Source organism: Schistocerca americana, chromosome 4 (assembly GCF_021461395.2).
Source record: "Schistocerca americana isolate TAMUIC-IGC-003095 chromosome 4, iqSchAmer2.1, whole genome shotgun sequence".
Lineage (NCBI taxonomy): Eukaryota > Metazoa > Arthropoda > Insecta > Orthoptera > Acrididae > Schistocerca > Schistocerca americana.
The window spans coordinates 222715745-222739396 of NC_060122.1; the positions used below are offsets into that span (position 1 = coordinate 222715745).

General features: G+C 38.1%; 1 protein-coding gene across 1 annotated transcript in view; it reads right to left on the reverse strand.

Moving 5' to 3' along the window:
• Window positions 1-12050: 12050 nt before the first annotated feature.
• The window catches only part of LOC124613717 (nucleolar complex protein 3 homolog), a 108024-nt gene continuing 96422 nt past the window's right edge, over window positions 12051-23652 (reverse strand). Inside the window, exon 14 of the mRNA XM_047142437.1 lies at window positions 12051-12683. Coding sequence (XP_046998393.1) covers window positions 12503-12683 — 181 coding nt within the window. The 3' untranslated portion in view covers window positions 12051-12502. The remainder of the gene's footprint in view (window positions 12684-23652) is intronic.

The following is a 23652-nucleotide window of genomic DNA, read 5'->3' on the forward strand; positions in this document are numbered from 1 at the left end:
CAGACACTGAGACGAAAGACAACGATGGTGCATGGGACGAACAAGTTCAAGCTTCCATAAGAGTATCAATTGCCAATATACCAGTAACAGCCATTGTAGTACAGGAGCTAATATAAATGTCTTATCTTTATGTTTATTTAAGCAAATATCCTCTGTATGCAAAGTTTTATCACTTCCAATTCAAGGTTGCATCATTTAGGGAGCAATTGGTCCTCTAACACAACATGTAAATCTTCAGACTCCGCTTCAAATCCAGATAGAGTCTATTTCAGTTACATGCATTTTTCTTATTGTTAAAAATCTATCAGTGCCATGTAGCCTGAGTATGGAATTCTTGAGACAGACAAAAGCTAAAATTGACATCGAGTGTGGAATCTGTACTCTAGTAGCGGGTCACCAACAAGTAACAGTAAATTTGTTAAGACGTAAGGTGAAGACAAACTTTGGTGTGTTTCAAATAGCAGTATGGCCATGGACTAAAAGATGACAGTACAGTCAGACAGAAGACATGGCAGACCTTGAAAGTGTTAATGACGATGAGTATAAAGACCTAATTCCCGGTCAGAATGAATTACACGGTAAAGCTAGTGAGTCCACTGAATTATCCAAACAACAGAGGAATGAGCTTTACAATTTGTTAACAGATTACGTTGAAGTATTTTCTAAGAAACCTGAACTAATAAAGGGCTTTGAATATTGAATGGATGTCCTGCCCCATTCAACCTACTGTATTTTATTTATTTATTTATTGTTCCGTGGGACCACATTTAGGAGAAGTCTCCATGGTCATGGAACGAGTCAATACATGAAATTATAACACGATTGTAGAAACAGATAAAATGAAATATAAGAAACATATTCAGGCGACAAGTCGTTAGTTTAAATAAAGAAAATCAAAAATGTACACTGGAATTTGCTTAATTTTGTATCTCTTCCAGGAGCTCCTCGACAGAATAGAAGGAGTGAACCATGAGGAAACTCTTCAGTTTAGACTTAAAAGTGTTTGGGCTACTGCTAAGATTTTTGAGTTCTTGTGGTAGCTTATTGAAAATGGATGCAGCAGAATACTGCACTCCTTTCTGCACAAGAGTCAAGGAAGTGCATTCCACATGCAGATTTGATTTCTGCCGAGTATTAACTGAGTGAAAGCTGCTAACTCTTGGGAATAAGCTAATATTGCTAACAACAAACGACATTAAAGAAAATACATACTGTGAGGGCAATGTCAAAATTCCCAGACTATTGAATAGGGGTCGACAAGAGGTTTTCGAACTTACACCATACATAGCTCGAACAGCCCGTTTTTGAGCCAAAAATACCCTTTTTGAATCAGAAGAATTACCCCAAAAAATAATACCATATGACATAAGCGTATGAAAATATGCGAAGTATACTACTTTTCGTGTTGAAATGTCACTTATTTCAGATACTGTTCTAATGGTAAATAAAGCGGCATTTAGTTTCTGAACAAGATCCTGAACATGGGCTTTCCACAACAGCTTACTATCTATCTGTACGCCTAGGAACTTGAACTGTTCCGTCTCGCTTATAACATGCCCATCCTGTCTGATTAAAATGTCAGTTCTTGTTGAATTGTGGGTTAGAAACTGTAAAAACTGAGTCTTACTGTGATTTAGCATCAAATTATTTTCCACAAGCCACGAACTTATATCATGAACTACATTATTTGATAATGTTTCAATATTACACACAAGATCCTTCACTACCAAGGTGGTGTCATCAGCAAACAGAAATATTTTTGAATCACCTGTAATACTAGAAGGCATATCATTTACATAAATAAGGAACAGCAGTGGCCCCAGCACCGACCCTTGGGGAACGCCCCATTTAACAGTGCCCCATTGGGACTGAACATCATTACCACTCTCAATACTGCGGAGGATTACCTTCTGCTTTCTGTTCTTAAAGTAGGAGGCGAACCAATTGTAAGCTACTCCCCTTACTCCATAATGTTCCAACTTCTGCAGTAATATTTTGTGGTCAACACAGTCAAAAGCCTTCGTTAAATCAAAGAAAACACCTAACGTTCGCAACCTTTTATTTAATCCGTCCAAAACCTCACAGAGAAAAGAGACTATAGCATTTTCAGTTGTTAAACCGTTTCTAAAACCAAACTGTACATTTGACAGCAAATTATGTGAATTTAAATGCTGCAGTAACCTTGTATATACAACCCTCTCAATAACTTTAGCAAACACTGATGGCATAGAAATAGGTCTATAATTGTCAACATTATCCCTGTCTCCCTTTTTATAAAGTGGCTTCACTACCGAGTACTTTAATCGGTCAGGAAACCGACCACTCCTAAAGGAAAAGTTACAGATATGGCTAAGTACTGAGCTAACATACGTGGAACAATACTTCAGTATTCTGCTAGATACCCCGTCATATCCATGAGAGTTCTTGGTCTTTAGTGATTTAATTATTAACTCAATCTCCCTCTTGTCAGTATCATGGAGGAGCATTTCAGGTAACAGTCTCGGAACACTTTTTTCTAAGAGCGCTATATGATTCCCTGTTGGGACTAGGTTTCTATTTAGTTCACCTGCTATATTCAGAAAGTGATTATTAAGTACTGTACATATATGCGACTTATCAGTAACACGGACATCCCCACTACGCACTGATTCTATATTCTCGACCTGTCTCTGCAGACCAGCCACTTCCTTTACGACTGACCATATGGTTTTAATTTTATCCTGAGACTTAGCTATTCTATCTGCATACCACATACTTTTTGCCTTCCTAATAACTTTTTTAAGCACCTTACAATACTGTTTGTAATGGGCTGCTGCATTTAGATTTTGACTGATTCTAACGTTTTGATATAATTGCCACTTTGTTCTACAAGATATTCTTATCCCTTTAGTCAGCCACCCAGGCTGCCTGTTTGTGCTAGTACCCTGTTTTGAACGTTCTAACGGAAAGCAACTTTCAAAGAGCACGAGAAAAGTCTTGAGGAAAGCATTATATTTATCGTCTACTGTATCAGCACTATAAACATCTTGCCACTCTTGTTCCTTGATAAGGTTTACAAAAGTCTGTACAGCAACTGGATCAGCTTTCCTAAAACGTTGGTAACTATATTTAACATGTGTTGCAGCACAAAAAACTTTTAGACTTAAAATTTGTGCATCATGATCTGAAAGGCCATTCACCTTTTTGCTAACAGAATGCCCTTCTAATAATGACGAATGAACAAAAATATTGTCTATGGTTGTTCTACTGTTCCCTTGCACTCTCGTTGGAAAGAATACGGTTTGCATAAGATTATATGAATTAAGGAGGTCTACCAGCATCCTTTTCCTTGCACAATCACTTATACAATTAATATTGAAGTCACCACATATAACTAACTTTTTGTATTTCCTATAAAGTGAACCAAGAACCTCCTCTAGCTTTAGCAAAAATGTTGTGAAATCGGAGTCTGGGGATCTATAAATAACAACAGTAAGAAGTTTAGCTCCACTAAATTTAACCACACTTGCACAACATTCAAACACCTTTTCAGTGCAGTACTTTGAAACATCAATTGACTCAAATGGGATACCGTTTTTCACATACATGGCTACTCCCCCACACCGCAAAGAGCTCCTAGAAAAGCTGCCAGCCAACCTGTATCCTGGTAAAGGAAGCCTCTGAATTATCTCCTTATTTAAGAAATGTTCAGATATACCAATAATTTCAGAGTCAACATCTATAAGCAGTTCACTAACTTTATCTCTAATACCTTGTATATTTTGATGAAATATACTAATTCCCTCATTAATCGGATACCCAAGCTTTGTAGAGAGTGGTTTCTTTGTTAGAGAGACTTCCCTTAAGCAGGAATACCTATCAGCTGACTTCAATCTAAAAAAGGTACAGCTCTAACACCCACAACTACCGGAATTTTCCCATGAGTGATCCCACCACCCCCACCTATGCTGTCACCTATAAGTTTAGCCAACCTCCCCTTCCCATACCTGTTGAGGTGCAGGCCATGTCTAGTGAAACCCGTCCTACTGATAGACTCCACCGACACCACTGAAATGTGACTCATGCCTTCTGTCATCAGCGCACCCCCAAGTCTCATGTTATTACGCCTGACGGCTGTATTAAGATGAGGCCGATCGTGACGCTGAAACAGTTCCACGAAATGCACATTCGTGTTGCCAGTCTGAGTGGCTATCTTTTCCAGGTCACCATCTATGTCATACTCCCCATCCCTATCAATACTATTACCAGCCCCACCCACAATCACTACCTGATCCTCTTTAGTAAAATCCCTACATAACCCCCCTATGTTAAAAGTCACCTGAGCCAATCCTGCATTAGGCTTCACAATGCTGGTGACCTGGTACTCACTCCCCAAAACTTCCTGCAACTGCTGGCCTACACCTCTACCATGAGAACTACCTAACAGCAGAACCTTCTTCTTTCTCTTAGACTTTGCAACTGTCCTAGCCACCGTAACTGCTGAGGTCTGCTGCATACTTCCTACATCTACAGCTACTAGAGATTCCTCTCCACTAGACTCTGACAGTTGGTCATATCTATTACAAACACCAATAGTAAAACTATCTGAAAATCTCCTTCTCCTAGCAGATCTCTTGCCAACAGCCAGCTCCCATTCCCCAACCCCCTTCTCCCTCCTCATCCTATCTAGCTCCTCCTGTGCGTTTTTCAACTGCACCTGAAGGGCACAGATCTTACGCTCCTGCTCCTCTATCAACTTACTCTTGCTACATAACCTGCAGTTCCAGGAGAGGATCCCACCAGAATGCCCACTGGCTTCCCCACTGCATTCCCCCCAGTGAAAATACTTCGAACAAGTCTCACACCGCAATCCACTACTCACGAACCTACGGCAAAGCCCACACTTCTCACTCATGGTAAAATTTTACAATTATTGAAACAAGAAAACAACTTTATGTAAGTTCCGCTACTACAATAAGAAGATGTTAAAAACTGACTACAATAATGACAAACTTGCTCTACAAGGGAAGTAACTACTATTATTGACAGTATTAATCAACAACAAATGAGAATATAACAAAATACTAACACAGAAAGAAAATCAAACGTCTAATGACAGTAACGAAACTGAAAGCAGTTCGCAAAAATTTCTTCTGAAGTTATTTCACCGGAAAACACCAAGAACACCGGTTGAAGACTACTAAAGTTCCTAAATAAACTACTATACACAAACAATTAATTAGTACTTAGCTTTCGATGCGCCGCTACAGCTGCAACTGGTCAGCGCGGAATGTAAACACGGGTAAGAGGTTAAGTTGCTCGATACGAAACACTCACAAATATCAGGCCACAACACAAGAAATGCAGAGGTGAATGAAGAAACCACTAATAAGTCACTTATATAGTAAATATTATCACAAAAACAGTTAAAATATATATCTGAAACCTAAAAATAGATGAAAACTTAGAGAGCGATCTCACACGCAGTCACGCGCTTATGACTGTAGAACAAGCTATTCCATTCCATATGCGAGACGCGAAGCTATCAAGTGCGAGATCAGGAAAATGTTACACTGGAATGTGATAGAAGTATCTCATTCACCTTATTCGAGTCCTCTATTGTCTGTACTAAAATCAGATGGTAGCGTAAGGCTAGTCCTAGATGAAAGATTAATCAATAAAATTATAATACCCATAAGAATGAGACCTGAGGCTCTTGAAGAGCATCTGCAGAAGTTTCATGGAGTTAAGTATTTGAGCACCCTCGACTTGAAAAGCAGTTACTGGCAAGTAAACTTGCGCAGGAGTCTAGGAGGTACACTGCGTTTGTATTTGCAGGTAGATCTTACCATTTCAAAATTGTACCGTTTGAACTAAATGTGAGTTCCGGAATTTTTATTTCAGACCTTGACTATGTACTAGGTCCTGAACTTTTAGATGAGGTAACAGTCTATGAGGACGAAGTTCTTATAGCATCAAAAAATTGGGAAGATCATGTGGCCCTTCTACAAAAGGTATTTCAACGATTCAGAGAGTATGGTGTTACAGCAAATCTTAAGAAATCCAAGTTTGGAAAAAGTGAAATTAAATTTTTAGGGCACGTCATCACCCCTGAAGGAATTAAACCTGACCCTGAAATACTGTCTGCTATAAAAAACTTTCCAATCCCTGTTACAAAAAGGCAACTGAAAGGATTTATCGGTCTTACGTCATTTTTCAGACGTTTCGTTCCCAATCAGGTATTGAACAATCCCGCTCTTCACAACCTTTTAAAAAAGAATTCACATTGAAATTGGACGCCGGAATGCCAAGATGGATTTCAGAAAATTAAAGACAGTTTGCTTGACAGTAGGGTTCTCCATCATCCTCAGATGGATAAGGAATTTTGCATTACTGCAGACGCTTCCTTTGTGGGTATTGGCACTTGTCTTTTCCAGATTCAATTAGTAGATGGACACGAGCAAATCCAAGTGATTAGCTTTGCGAGTCGAGTGTTATCCGAGTGTGAAAAGTCTTATTCGGTTACGGAGTTGGAGGCAATCGCCATTGTAGGGGCTTTTAGGCGATTTAACAATTATATCTAAGGAAGAAAAATTAAAGTCTATTCAGATCAAGCCTTATCATTTCTCCTTACATGCAAGTTGCAACATCCCCATCTTACTCAATGGTGCTTATTCCTGCAGGAATACGACTTTGACATTGTATATATAAAAGGTAAAGATAATGTTATAGCAGATGCGCTTTCTCACTCACCTGAGGGCTTACCAGAAACCAGTGAACTGGTGGAACAAATATCTAATTATAAAATTTTGTTAATGGAAGATCCAATTCACAGAAATATTTTCTTCAGTTATGTAGGCAGATTAGATTCTTCAAAATGGAAAAAGGTTAGACAAATTCTTCACGAAAATCCAGCCCACAAGTTGTCAAAGTTTTATAAAGTTCATAGCCAAGTGCTGTTTCATAAGGCATCAGAGTCATCTGAGAGGTGGTGTGTTTGCATCCCTCAAAATTTCATTGAACATCTTCTGTGGTACACTCACATTTCATGGGGTCACTATGGACCAGAGAAATGTAAAAGGAAAATATCGACTTACTGTTATGTTCCAAATCTACATCAGAGAATCCATAAATTATTGAGAAACTGTGTCATCTGTCAAAAGGCAAAATCCTTAAACATTTCCACTTCAGTCCCACTAAATCCAATAATTGCTGAAAGGCCAAACCAGCTTCTTAGTATTGATTTGGCAGGTCCACTACCCACCGGTAGGGAAGGTGCTAAATACTTAGTAGCAATCCTGGACAATTTTTCTAAGCACATAATACTGTACGCAATGAAATCATCTTGTGCAAATCCGATAATTTGTAGCATTGAAAATGATTATTTCCCACGATTCAGGGTTCCTGAATCAATCTTGTCCGATAATGCTTCAAATTTCACATCACGCCTGTGGCGTGCATTTCTTGCTCGCCATGGAATCAAACAAATTTTGATACGCTGGTTTCGACCGCAATCAAATCCGACAGAAAGAATACTCAAAGAATTTAACAGATTTATAAGGACTTACATTCTGAATAAGCAATCTAAGTGGGTAGACTTCGTAACACCTTTCAAACAGATCGTAAACCACCTTCCTCATCTGTCGACCGGATTCACTCCACATGAGTTAATGTCAAGATCAAAAGAAAGGAATGAGTGGATAGACCCTCTTCCAAAGTTACAAGACAGCGAATTGGACCTAGATGCAAAAATCAAGCACGCTCTCATATCATAGACAATGTATGCTAACCTCCGAAAAAAGGCATTTGATAAGAAGGTAAACAGAGTTATTGATTTCAAAGAAGGAGAAAAGGTATTAGTCAGGACTCACTTTAAACCATCCCTGGTCTTAAAGAAGAATCGTAAGTGGCAACACATTTATGAAAGTCCCTTTGTGATAATGAGGAAACCACACGTCAGTAGCTATTTGTTATCTGACCCTGCCACGAATAAAATCAAAGGATTGTTCCACCATCATGATTTAAGAAAATTTTATAACGCCAGGAATTAAGTTGATTTAAGCTGTAAGAAAATTCCAAGGTATTGGAGATCAGGATTAACCAATGAGTGACAAGAACTGAACTGGACTGACTACGGACGTTAACCGGTGCTAAAAGGAAACCTTATGTATTAAAACAACGTGTCTGGAAAATAAAATACAGAATAAGTTGTAGACAAGTATTTATATGAATAATCTTTATGTAAACAGGAGGACATGTCCTAGAGGTGATTTCCAATTTTAGTTATAAGTTAGTATGTAAGAAAAATGATGTACTCAAGAGGTATTAATTAGCCCCGAGGTACTAAAATGAGGAAAGAGGAAGGAGCGAATAATGCACTTCTCTCGTTAAATAGTAAATATAAAAATGATGATTACGTGCTCTTAGTAAGTGAAATTTAATCAAGGGCAAATTAATGGCCTGTTTTGAAAGAAAATACTTAACGTCCAGACAAAGGAGGAAAGTAGTGTGGAAACATTCTATTCCATGAGGTTATTCCCTAATTTCAAATGTGAAGATTTAACTTGTAAGTTCCAGCACAGTGCTGTGCCAGCGATAAAATAACATCTCTTTGAAGTAAACAGATACCTAGGATTAAGCATGAACAGATTGATAACGCAGTGCAATTGTTCTAAAAAGACCTGACATTAACCATAAGTAAAAGCATGATGGAATTAAAAGGAAGTTTATTATATAACGCAAAGTAAGATGAGTCCAGACTATAAACAAGCTGAGTAAAAGAACATATGAGTAACATGGTTTATTATGGCAACTTCACAGTACTATTGAGCATTAGCGTTACTGCAAATTCACAAGCTAGCAGCAAATAGAATAAGAATCTCGCCCAAGCTTCACAGATCGCCACAGCAGCAAACAACAGTCTAGTGAGAGGCTTATATATACAAATGATAATTAATACCCAAATGCGTAATGCATAAACTTGACTTAGTCTAAGAAATGAACAAAGAGTAGTAAGCAAGCTGCAGCAAGATAGATATTAGATATACATGCTTGAAGTGATAGATTTTATTTTAAGTGCGCACTGCAATATTTATTGTTTTCTCTGTGATTATGTGATTATTGAATCCATTTTCTAAATGCAAATCTTTTAAAATCCTTGATCCTATCCACTCCCCAGGATCAACTTGTAAAGATGCATGTTTACTTGGGAAGTGAGGCACTACGTATAAAAATGGGTAGGTTCACGATGCGCAAATTGCTTTTGTAATGCGCAATGTAAATTAAATTTTCGACCTCGTTGAGGAGTAATTTAAATTCTGTCGATGATCCGTGAGTAGGCCCACTTTGCCCACTTTTTTTTCCCCGACTGTTTGTATTTCTACACGAGATCCAGAGGCTGATTTGCTATTTTCAAATCTGTCGTTGAATTTTCTTTAAAGACAAGCACATACAAGAGAAACTTTGACATAAATGAAGCACCACTCACAAGTCACTAAATAAGATGATCATTAAAAAATGTATTGGGCCTACAAAATGAATAAGCAAGCATGATAAAGATTACTATGAATGAAATTAATTTGTAAAGGAGATTAGAATGAATTTGGTCAAAGAAAAAGGACTTTTAATAGCTTACCTGTGACCGTAGGCATAAATGGTAAAAGAAAAGACTAATTAAGAAACAATTGTTCTGATTCAAAGTGGTCAACTAGATTATTTCTTGAGTTAAATGAACTCTTGTAAATATTAGTATGTAAATCAACTTGTAAACACAGTGTGTTGTTATGAAGTGAGAATTTCATTGAATACAACGTTCATGCAGACGCTCACCACAGTGCAAGTGAAGTTGTAAAGTTCGACGATTTTCAGTGGCAGTATCCTACTGCACCATATGTGTGAAAAATTCATTGATGTGTGCAGTGTGTCATAATCAGTGTCATTCCACACATGCAGTTGCAGCGGTAGCTACCACTTACCTCTGAATCCGTAACTGGATAGTGGACAGGAAGTGATGTGAGGCAGTTTCGGTGGCAGAAGCTCCCTCCAGCAATCTAAAAAGCACAACGCCATGATCCGACGAACAAAAGTGACGCACAGCACCTCACACGCGAAATCAACGCTCTGCAAGTAAGCTCCGGTCACGTGTGCGCACAGACTGAATTTCAAGACTGCTCGCAACACTGGAGGCGGACAGCCCCCATGTGACGAAATAATGTAAGCGTTCAACTGCCGACAGCAGTTGCTGTGCACTACATTCTGTAGCAAAAACATTGACACTCAGTACTGAAAACATCTTTGTATGTATCAAAACCTTCTGAGAGACTCTAAGATAGAGAAGTTAGCGTAATTAGTATAATGACTGATTATACACAGAGATAAGTCACAAGGTCACCTCTGAACAGTGCTGAAACATAAACTTTAACGAGAGGTCACGATGCGAATGAAAATAAGCACACAAAAATACATCAAAGGATCCGATCCTTCCTATATCCCATCCCACATGTACCTAAGATTAGTTTTGTAAGCTATTCTAATATAAGATATTTTATCTGTTTCATATGTGAAATAATTCGGAGAGCCACTCTCGGGCCCTGAAAGTGATAGATATGGACTTCCTTGTCGAAGCCATCACCAGAGGCCACTCTACAATCCAAGTCTATCATAAATAGTGTATGTGCGACGAAAATAAATGTATAATTAAGTGCCATAACGGACAAAGCAATCAACTGGCATGATGATGACAATATAATGAATACAGTCAAAACAAAAAGTTGTATACCAGTTGTGATAGTCAAATTACTTTTGCAATGATGAAAAATGAAGTGTGACCTTTTTTCCTTATAAATTTTGTAAATATATGTACTTATAGCCTTAATTTTAAGGATCATCAAGAAAGACTGAATCCATACAAAGACTGATAGAAAAACAGAACAAATTCACAATGATCTATTGTCAGTAATTACTAATTGTAACGTTAATTCTTTTATTATGGAATGAATGTGAAATGAATACTTTTAATAACCTGTATGTTACATCCGAAAATTACAAATATTCGAATGGGCATGAGGATGAGAGTAATACTTTCGGTATTCCTTCCCTCCTCATGGGAGGCAGTGAAATATTAGTAATTTTCGCCTCACAGACATTAATATACACTCAATAGTAAACACCTGATGGCCTAAAGTTATCGAACAATTGTAAAGTAAAAGAAATGAACCATCGCATAGCAGTGACAGAATCTATTATTCTTTATCTTTGCCGTTGTTGCGCGGTGCCTGTAAATCCCTATGTACATGTATCGATTAATGATATAAAAAAGAATTTTGTTGTTTCAAGACAAATGAGGCATCTGGCACCTCACCTTTTACTGTTTGTATTCCATGAAAGGCGGACGAGGACTTGCTGCGTTCTGCAATGGTATTTTATATTTCATGTGAAAATATTGAGTGAATATGCCAACTGTTATTTTTTCCAATCAGAAAACATGTAGTTTCTTGTAACTGATTATGAACGGACAGCATCAAGAGGACATTTTGACTGTTATGTATCAAGTATTTAACCATAATGGTCATCCATTGTAATTTAATATGAAAAGGTACGTACCATTAAAAAAAAAGTGTGTTAAAGATAAGTGTGCTTATTTTAGTAAATAAACCTTGATGATGTCCATCTCCTCATTTACTTAATTGATAATTATTTTGTGTTAGTTCACCACCAGAAATTACGATTACGCTGATGGGCCGAACGCAGCATGAGGCAGAAGGAACATTATCGTTTTCCTATTATTTCTGAACCATTTATTTTTTTTAAATTGTGTACTGTTGCATTTCTTTTAAAGTCTATAAATCTTTTGGTCCCTTAAGTGTTGTTCCAGGTATGACTACATCGCAAATGTAATAATGCACAGAAATGATAATGTTTCTCTTATTCAGGTATTTAATGCTCAACGTATGTTATTATAATAGTGTAATCAATCCCTGATTCTGTTGCCAAGTGGCCCACCAAAATATTCACTTTTTTGACATTAAAAAATATATATATAAAATAACAATTCTTTTCCTTTTTTGCCCCCCAAGAGCAACGCTACAAAGTACAATGCTAGTGTAGTCACAAGTGTTTTGGGGCATTTCATTCAGCACTGAGCATGGGGCTCCATGCCTGCAGAATTGCTGGTGTATTACATTCCAAAGGTGGACCAAGACACTATTAAGCAGATAGTTACACTTTGACACACCAGTGTAAATGATGTGGGCTGCATAGTTAGAAGTATTTTAAGTCCTGTATCTGTAGATATTTGGTTGTCTTTACTGATAATTTTATTCATATTTGTAGCTTGATTTTCAAATACAATATGAAGTTTTTCCTCATAACGTTTATAGGCACAATCACAAACTGTGTACACACACTGAAGTGATGCTAGTCAACAGTCAGGAATGCACAGCATGATGAAATTTAAAATTATATACAACTTTTCACAATATTAATGTTCACTGTAGCCAACTGAACTTGTATGACAGTTACACAATCAGCTCAATGTTGTATTTACAGCCTCGAAAATATTTTCTGTGTAGTTTTCTAGGTCTTGATTAATAAAATTTATTTTTCCCAGTGGTCTTCCTTTTGCTACATTTTTCTTCGGCACAGGTACAGATGGAGAGAACGCCATATCAGATGGATCAAAGTTTGTGTAAAGAGCTTCGGGTGACCTGATAACACAGAATAAATCAAACACTCAATTTCTTTCATAATAAGATGTGAAAGAATGTGAATCAGATATTAAAAATATGCAATTAATAGTGTTGAAATTTATTACATTAACAGCACCTAATGACAAGAGACAACTAAAATATTGTACCAAGGTGATGTTGCACTAGCTTACACATTGGAATAACATATAAAGTATTGCACTACATCCATAACTTTCATAAACAGTTATAATTGTTATACATGGTGTGTCAGAATTACTTATGGGTAGATTCTTCAAATGGAAACAATGAAAAGAGCTCAAATAAAAGTATGTCAAAAATCCTTCATTCTCAGGTTATTTACTAACACTTATGTTCAAAGTGTTGTGAGGAAAAATGCGAGTAATAATTAAAATAAATTTTCTTCCGTAATAAAGTGACGTTATTGATACAAGACATTCTATCCTCAATTTTTTGTTTGATATTTGTGTATATCTGAGGTTAATCTGTCTCGAATGTTACTTATCAGGGTTAGTAATGAAGTGCCCGTTAGAAGTGTAAGATAGCCAAGCCATCCAACCTTAATCAAGTTCACTGTCACATTGTTGAGAATTGATTTATAGGACCACAAATTGTAGAGAGAACAATGGAAAGTTCAGGATCAACAATATGGAAATGAAGGACTACTACTCACCACATATATGAGGCACTGAGTCACAGACAAGCTCACTGAAGAAGAATGCACAAAATAAAGGATGATTTATTCCAAATGGTTCAAATGGCTTTGAGCACTATGCGACTTAACTTCTGAGGTCATCAGTCGCCTAGAACTTAGAACTAATTAAACCTAACTAACCTAAGGACATCACACACATCCATGCCCGAGGCAGGATTCGAACCTGCGACCGTAGCGATCGCGCAGTTCCAGACTGTAGTGCCTAGAACTGCTCGGCCACTCCGGCCGGCGATTTATTCCACCATGTACAAACTCCAGGGATTGATCGATGAGAGGATATGGAACAAAAAAGGTCTAATGAACTTTTAATCATACACTGTTACAGAGACTGCAGTCTAATACACGCTGTACCATGCAGCCACAGTTACAGTATGTGTTGAAAGTGGTTTCCATGTGCCTCAATGCATGTGTGTATACATTGCAGCATAATCTGCCTCACACACTCACATCTGCCAGGCAGAAAGAATATGCTGCTCCATTATCTCCACATCTGGAATGGGCACTGCATACAATGCTTTTGAGATGGCCCCTTAACCAGAAATCGCACAGGTTGAGATCTGCTGAAGAGCAGGCCACGCAACTGGACCTCCTCGTTCAATCTATTAGGCAGCAAAGACACAACTGAGATGCGTCTGGACATTAATGGCGAAGTGGGCTGGAGCACCATCATGTAGCAGCCAAATAACCCTTTGAATCATCAGTGGCACTTCTTCCAGCAGGGGAGGCAACGTCACCAGCAAGAAACACTGATAGTTCTGGCCTGTTAGGCAGCATGGAAGGAAGACTTGTAACAGAATACAGTCGTTAATTATCTCACCCACACATTTCGGTTGCACCGACACTGATGATTCGCAGTCACCATACCAAGGGAGTTCTCTAAACTATCCTACAGATGACTGTTATGAAAGCTGAAGATACCACTCTGCGTAAGGGTGGTCTCATCTGTGAATAGGATGGATGACACAAATCTCGGAATCATGGATGCCTGGTGAACCAGTGACGAAACTGTTCCCGATGTGGAAAGTCTGTCGCTGTATGGGACAAGGGTAGTAACACCTGTCATGGAGAATGTTTTGTACAGTTGTCTGGCTTATCCTGCACTGGCAGGCCAACCGACTGGCATTGACACAGCGGTTGCCTTCCACAGTGTTAACCACATTTTCCTCCAAGTCTGATGTATGAACATTAGGGGTACATCCTTCATGATTCCCTGCTTCCTGAAATGACCCTGTCTCAGATATACAGTGAAACACTGTTGCAAACATTAAATGCTGTGATTGTTGTCAGCAGGATAGGTCTCCTCATACAACCTTCCTGCCTGCTGCCCATTGCCATTTGCCTTTCCGTAAGCAGACACCAAGTTGGCAAGCTCTCAATTTGAATGCGGAAGCACTGTGTACAATACTGTATCACATACACTACAAGATGAGTCAGCAAGAGAAGTGAATTGGACACAACATTACCAATTACTATTCCATGAGAGGGCGCTAGGGTGTGAGGTATGAGGAGCAGTGCCACCCTCTACGAGGAAATTATGCATACTGTGACGTGCCTGCAAGGTACAGTGCGTATTAGGCCACAGCCTCTGTAACAAAGTATGATTGAATAAATGGTCTCTAGTACGGAAACCATGCATTTCTGAACATAAGCTCATTAGGCCTTTTTTGTTCTGCATCTCTCATCGATCAATCCCTAGGGTTTGTATATGGTGGAAAAAATCACCCTGTATTTCAGCTTTCGGACATACCCCTTCTTCAGAAGTAGAAAACACACATACATTCACACAACTGCAACACATGCATACATGGCCACGGTCTGTAGGCACTAATGCGTTAACACCCGGAGACAGTGGACACAAGTGTGAGAGTTCTGCTTTTATGAATGTGTGTGAATTTTCTACTTCTGGAGAAGTATTAAGTCAGAAAGCTGAGATATTCTGAGCATTCTTTTTCAGTGTGTCGGTCTGTGACTCAATGTTTTCTCTATGTGGTGAGTAGCAATATATCCTTTCCACAATGTTGCGACAGGATTCAATCATTTGCTTCAGCAGCAAAACACATTCTATAGACTATCTAAGAAGATCCAGGGCTCATTGGCTGCTTGATCTGCCACTTCATTGTGCCAAATTTACATTTTCTGGTATCTAGCACATTATTACCCCCTATCTCAGATGTTGTGGTTGAAGGAGAGTGTTACTGATAAACTGAGATATTTTTTCCTCCTAGGAACATGCACTTAAGAGCTGCTAAGATTGCTTGGTTCCTTCCTAAATCTGTTAGCATGTATTGTCATTTACTTGCAGTTTTCATGTACGACGTTAAATCTCAACCTGCAGACATATTCTCCTTCTTGTAGTCAAGTAGTTACTAAAATAATAGCATCTAAAAAGGCAATCCCCTCTAAGCCTGCACAAGAAATTATATAATTATTGTTTACAAGTGATAGAGGGTCTTGCTTTTTGCAGATTTTACATGGATTTGTGGAAAAGTGGCCATTTGCACAGGAGGGAGGGAGGTGGATCAGACAGATTACTGGTAGTTATGAGCCATGTACGAAGTAAGACAATGAGATTTTTTAAATTTTATTTCCTTTAGTAATTTTTCATCATGCGCAGGTTTGCCATCTAGTAGCTACGGCAAACCACAGTAGCTACTACAGAAAATACTAAAATTAAAATGTCAGTATATACTTTCTGTTGTGAAATGGTGCCACTGGAGGATAATTTCAGCTCACCTACCTGAGCTTGGAGGCTACAGAGTTCTGTAATCAGTCTCATTGAGGTTTGGCGAAGCACAGCTCGCAAGCCATTGTCATCCAGCAATGACTTCCCTCTCCAACTCTATTCACACACTGACATCAGGGCCTTGCCTCAGCCTATGTTTCGCTTGTTTATGAGCTATCGATTGGAGCAACCCCTCTTTGACTGTTTCTCAATGCGTAGGCTCTTGCACACTTTCACTAGCTGCCTCACTTTGAAGAGACACTGCTGTTTCATTAGGATGTTTGCTATCTGTGTTTTGTTCAGATTTACTACCCTTAATATTGTGCTAATTTCATGTTTTCGTTTTGGTTATTACTGTGGCTACTTTTCTACCACTGTTCTCAAGACTGTCAAGGGGGTAGGGGTGGGGATGTGTGGTGCAGGGGAACACTGAAAAACTTGTTTCAACTAAGGAGTGGGAAATGAACTGCTTCTTTGTACACAATTCGGAAGAAAAGCCCTAATGTTTAATATGTATAAAATGTTTAAGTTGAGACAAAGGTAGTAAATCTTACTACATTTCCCCTCACTCCATGAAGTAACACACGATTGTTACTCTCATGAAAAATGATACCTTTTGGTGGGTAAGTTAAAGAAATAGATACAGTAGTTGCCTGAACCACCAAGTCTTAAGGGAAAGAGCTTAATTGCATCATATGTGCTATAACTAAAATTAGCAAAAGCTCAGAATGTGCAACCAAAATGGCCAAATTATTTGGTAATGATGATGACTTTGAACTCTTTAAAACAGTTGCATTGGCATGTAACACTGTAAAAAGTCTTGATATGGGGTCACAGAGTAAAAAGAAACTAAGCAATTTAATTGCAAACTGTCGACATTATTCTTTCCATATGGATGAAAGTGCTGATTGAACAGATCTTGGTCAACAGTTAATTTTTGTTTACCTAATAATGGATGACTTTTCTGTACATGAAGAGCTACTTGCTTTAGTTTTGTTGATCAGAACAATAGATTTGACATTTTTAACACAGTTTAGAGAAGTGTTGACAAAATTGGGGTTTTTTAAAAAGTGCTTTTCAATTTGCCAGCTATGGTCAATAGTGAAAATGGCTTCATTGGTCAGTTAAGAAGAAACAGAAAACTTTTGATAGTGTTAGTCATCATGATGCACTGTGTGGAAAAAGTGTCAGAATGCTGTCCGCAGTGAAAGATGTAACAAAAATTATGAATATAATACATGGAGGAAATCTATCACTACCTCACAGAAAATTGAAACAGTTTTTTGAAAAAGTTGATGCAGAATATGGAGACATACTTCTTCATTCTGAAATACCTAGGTTGAGAGCAGGAAAATGCTTAGATTGTCTTTTTTTTTCCACTTTTACACTTTTCAAGTTTTCGAATAGAGAAGTAAAATCAGATACTTAGGAATTAGAAAATAAGCTGAAAGATTCAATTTTTATCACAATTATCATTTCTAACAGATTTTTTCAAATCTTTTAAACTATTTGAATTTACATTTGCAAAGGAAAGGAATGCACTATTCCTGATATGTTTATGGATATTAATGGATTCCAGTGTAAACTTATGTTTTCTAAATTGCAGCTAAAAAAGGAATTTTTGTTTCGTTTCCTGAGCTGTTGTGAATTGAAACAACAATACACGAAAGTAAAATTTTCAAGATTTCCTTCCATGACACTGGCCAACAATGAAAATGTTTTCGGTGCAAAAATAGTTAATTCGTATGTACTTCCATCTACTGAGTTAAAAAATCACCTTAAAAATAAGAGATTAGTTCTTGCTTTGGAGATACAGTGACATTTCATTTTTATAGTCAACATTTTCAGCTTGGGGGGGGGGGGGGGGGGAGGGGATTTTGTTCTTGGAGTTGGTACCCTGTCCAATAACAAAAAACAAATGCTCTTAAGCTGTTTGTAAGTCATAAACATAGATACTGTTGCTGTGACTGAGTTTCATATAGTTTCTGCTGTAATTAAAGCAGAATTTCTGGTTTGAGAGAGCTTTTGAAGTGTAAAATTCATAAAAATGCCATGAAAACGTGTAAATAAAGTGAATAATTTTGTTACATTTGTGGTGAAATAACATTGTCCTCACAGAAATGCAATCTTATGCTTCTTGCAAAGACTGCCTATCAGCATTATTTCAGTATAAAAGTAGGGGACCAGGCCAAGTCTTGGGCTCCAGTATACGTCGTAACGCATATTTAGTTACTGCGAGAATGGCTGAAAAATAAGAAATGATCTATAGCTTTTGCTGTACCTATAAACCATACAGATGACTGCTATTTCTGCTTGACTCCATCTATAATGGCAGGATTGTCTATGAAGAAAAGAAGAACAGTTCAGTACCCAAATCTTTGATCTGCTAATCGACCCATTCCGAATTCAAATACTTTAACAGTTCATATGACACTCAAAAATTGTGTGTTTGAAGTAGAAAATGAAGACAGTGTGGAAGAAGGGAAGAGGAAGAGGAAGAGGAAGAGGAAGAAGAAGAAGAAGAAGAAGAAGGAGAAGAGCCGAATACGCCTTCCAGATTCTGTGACCCCAATTTTGAGGAAAAAGATGATAAACCGCATAGACTGAGTCAAGCAGAATTGAGTAATCTCTTTAGAGACCTTGACTTGTCAAAGGAGAAGGCAGAAATTCTTGGGTCTCGACTACAGCAATAGAATCTTCTCAAAAGTGACATCACAGTACAGAAAACATCACATGGAACTGCTTCCATTGTTGGAGAAGAAAAACAACCTTGTTGTTTGCTGCGAGATTAATGGCCTGATGAAATCTTTGAATCTGAACCATGCTCCGACTGAATGGAGGCTATTCATAGAATCATACAAGCTGAGTTTGACAGATGTGTTACTTCCTTCTATTCCTGATGGTCACGCAGTCACATGAAGGAGATATATGCAAATATGACAGCCCTCTTGGGCTCAATCAAATATCATGAACACAAATGGAAAATCTGTGGTGATCTAAAAGTCACTGCCATACTCGTAGCAATGCAACTGGGGTACACAAAACATTGCTGCTTCCAAAAGCAGACTGGGCTGCAAGAAATCTTAACCCAAGTGAGAAAAATGTCTTTGCTGGGCCTCTCGTGGACCAAAAGATGTTCTTCTTCTATCCTTGCACATCAAGTTGGGTTTGATGAAAAATTTTTCAAAGGTATGAACCAAGAAGGATGGGCCTTTAAGTACATAAGAGAGAAATTTCTGAAACTGAGTGATGCAAAAAGTTAAGGAAGTAATTGATTATTTTCATTGTTATTAAAGTTAAGGAGGGTATTTTTATTGGGCCACAAATTTTAGCACTGCATTTGACCAAGTTTTGGAGGGGAAAGAACAGCAAGCTTGGGAAACCTTCAAGGGACTTGTTCGTGGATTTTTAGGCAACAAAAGAGATGACAACTACAATCAGTTGGTGACAGTGTTCCTGCAAAAATACAATAACCTTGGATGCAACATGTCCCTTAAAATCCATTTTCTCCACTCCCATCTACACTTTTTCCCCGCTAGTTGTGGAGTTGTCATTGATGAACATGGAGAAAGATTCCCCCAGGGCATTTCTGTTATGGAACAAAGATATCAGGGCCACTGGAATGAAGCAATGCTTGCGGATTACTGTTGGTCTTTGTGTAGGGATGCTCCGGAATTCCATTATAAGAGGCAAGATAAAATACGACGATCTCATGCAGCCACCAAATGACTCTCTTCAGACCCAAACATCTTCGAGGTATTCTTCCAGCAATTTAGAACTCTTAAAATGTAACTACCATTTAAAAAAATTCAAATAAACTTTTAAGTTGTTAGCATATGTGATTAAAATGTATCTTTTTCTCTTAATCCATTAATATGAAATACTTCCACCTAGTGTGTATCACAGAAACTACAGCTAAGGAAAATTTTTCATTGTCGTGTTTGTTTTTCCCAGCCCAAAATTCGTAAGAACTGACTAATGAAGTGCAGGAAACATTCAATTTTTATTTTTTATTTATTTTTTGGCCAGTGTTATTGATTAAGCTTCTAATAAGTTTCAAAGTCATTTTAAATCTCTACATTCAGACATTCAGAGGTATAATAAGAGGAGACGAGGCTACAGACTTAAACTGTACACTGCTTTTAAGCCGGCACTGCCATGTTAGTTGCACCACAACATTAGCATGTGTTCGATTCTTGTTCCCAATTTCTGTCTTATGCATGCAACAGTTATTTTAAATATAAAATGTTACAGTGGTTTCGTGAATAACACAGCATCAAAACACATTTTCAGGCATTTTTCTGATATTAAGTGCTTACTGATCTAGTAATAGTATGCATTTCACATTGTTAATGAAATTTTCTTTTTATTATATGCTTTGAATAACTAAGCAGAGCACTATGTGCGGTGAAAAGGCTACTTTTGTAATCCAATATTAATTCTTTACTACGGACTTATGAAACTGATGTTTGGCCTGTATCTACCTCCCACCCCCACCCCACCCCTAGCGAAAAAGGCTGAGGACATAATGTCTAACATATCTCCAATCTTTTCTTCTTACAGCATTCCCCTAGAGAGATTTTCGAGATGGACTGATACAAAATCTAAAGTCAAATAACAAATATAACAACTGCTGTAAAAGTAAACAGTGTAACCAAAATTCATCCATGTAAAAAAAGCTTGAACGAGTCCACTTATGAATGAAATGTAATGCCCTTATATTTCAGATTATAACGAGAATCCAGAATGAGATTTTCACTCTGCAGCGGAGTGTGTGCTGGTATGAAACTTCCTGGCAGATTAAAACTGTGTGCCGGACTGAGACTTGAACTTGGGACCAGGCCAGGAAATTTCATATCAGTGCACACTCCGCTGCAGAGTGAAAATCCCATTCTCGAAACATCCCCCAGGCTGTGGCTAAGCCATGTCCCTGCAATATCCTTTCTTCCAGGAGTGCTAGTTCTGCAAGGTTCGCAGGAGAGCTTCTGTGAAGTTTGGAAGGTAGGAGACGGGGAACTGGAGGAAGTAAAGCTGTGAGGATGGGTCGTGAGTCGTACTTGGGTAGCTCAGCTGGTAGAGCACTTGCCCGCAAAAGGCGAATGTCCTGGAGTCTCGGTCCGGCACACAGTTTTAAACTGCCAGGAAGTTTCATACAATGAGAATGATTAGTACACCTATAAATGATGCAAGCTGCCATTTTTTAAGAAAACACTTCCGCCAGAAGTTAATGTTTGGAGCTACTAATGTGGTGAACACTGGTTTCAAGTTTGTGATGTAATGACATCGATCTCTTATTATATCTCCATGGGTGGATATCATTTTCTTTAATAATCTAATAAAAACAGTCTTGAAAGTGTTAGAGCTGATATTCAAGAAGAAATGTGCCGTTTACAAAATGATCTGTTCATGCTATTCAGAACAAGAGAGATGCAGCAATTTCTGAAGTCATGCCACCAGATTGGTATCCAAAATAATTTTTTTATCAACATAAGCTACACTTCTGAAAGTACATTTTCTTCAATGAAGTACATTATATCTGCTCAGCATAATATAGTGATCAATGAGGTATTGGAAAATCAGCTTTATTTCACTGCAATACAAATTTAAATCTCTACTGCACTACTTGTCAAGAGCAACTTAAATAAACCTACTAAATGTAAAAACATCTCGTTAATATAAGTACAAGTGTTTGAGACAAATAACCAAATAAAAATCAAAGCTATAGTAGCTTATGTCTTGTGACAATTATGTATGGGGAGCAGGTAGCACTCATGATCCATGATGATTGACTATCATCCCTGCTATTGGCTGGTGTGGCTATGGTGATGCCACTGCACGAGTCAAGTTGAAGGGAGAAGTACTTGCCAGAGGGGAATGGCTCACAAGCCATGCTTTTCCAGGCCTGGTCTAATTCCTGTATGTTAGGTAGTGTCAACTGGCAGATATAATCCTAGTAGGACTGCACATAAATCTTATATGGCTGGAATAGATATGGCTGGATAGATATGATGCTGAGTGCCTCCAGGGATTTGGTTTTTAATCCCTAAATATGCGGCAACTCCATCACTTTATAGCCGAACAAAATCATTTCTTTAACAGACTGGTGATCCTCATTTGCAGAACAAGTGGATTAGATACACACTTATGACTGAAATTAATGTGTACAGAGTTCTCTGTTGAGAGCACAGATAGAGTTCACTACACCCAATCTTTCAACTGCCAATAGCAATGTGATGCATTGTTCTTACTGGGATGGAAAAGAAACAAACTACTACAAAATTATCTGCGTGTAATACACAATGCATTGAGCATTAGTTTACCTGGCTGAGCACCAATCTGGGTGGTTTTATTTTGGTCACAGATCTGAGGTAGGTGGTATATCCAGATTGAAAGAGTGGGAAAATGCAAACCAGCAAACACTTCTCAGCGAGTGCCAGAGGGCATATACGGCACTCCCTTTCCAGCTGATAGTGCTGGTATGGTCTTTAGTGCAGTGTTAGCACTAGATTTTTTTCCAACTGTTCGCTGTTGGATTCACCACTTTCTGTTCTGTGTATACTTGAAGTGACCGTTATTGTACCTTAACTGACTGCTTGCATGTACATCAACAACATTATGAAAAGTATAGATTGCTACTCACTATAAAGATGGCAAGCTGAGTTGCAGAAAGGCACAATGAAAAGAATGTTACAACTCTGAGCCCTCGGTCAAAGCCTTCTTCAGAAAGGAAAATGTGCACATACTGACACTTGTGAGCATACCTCACAAACATATCTCTGCTACCTCTGGTTGCTCTGGCATTCTGACTGGAGACAGTGGTCACATATGGATAAGAAGCACATGCTTGTGTGAATGTGTGCATGTTTTCCTTTCTGAAGAAGGCTTTTCTCGAAAGCTCAAATGTATAACAGTCTTTTTGTCATGCCTGCATGCCACTCAACGTGTCATCTTTACAGTGAGTAGCAATCTATTCTTGTCATAATGCAACCTGTACTTTCCATTGTTTGGTCTTGCATGTATACTTGTGTGCACTGGTTTTTGTGTTCATTTCTTATGCCTCAGTCTGTGTTGTTACATTACCTGTTTGTACTGGTTTTTTAATAGTCGAGGCAACTGATATCATAAATATCACTGGCTGTAACACATTATATGCTTTCTGGCATCAGTCTTGTTATTTTTATCTCTTGCATTCATTTTTCTCCAGAAAAAAACTGCAATCATAGCTCCAGATTACATGGTTGCCTTTAGGGTGGGCATATGCTAATGGTTCCATACACTCAGTTCTTGCTTTTTGAGAACATCTGAATGAAATTTCCCATATGTTAGAATTTAAAGCACCACACTGGAGTTGGAATGTAAGGACAGACTTTCAATCAAGTCGATGACTTCAACCTTGATATACTTCGGCAATTTATGAGAACTGAATGTGAATATGAAGGCACAAATTTTTCAGATGTTCACCATTACCCTTCTTCATAATATCCTACCTTAATCACTCCTTCATTTTTCCACTCTTTTAGCAGGTTCTGTAT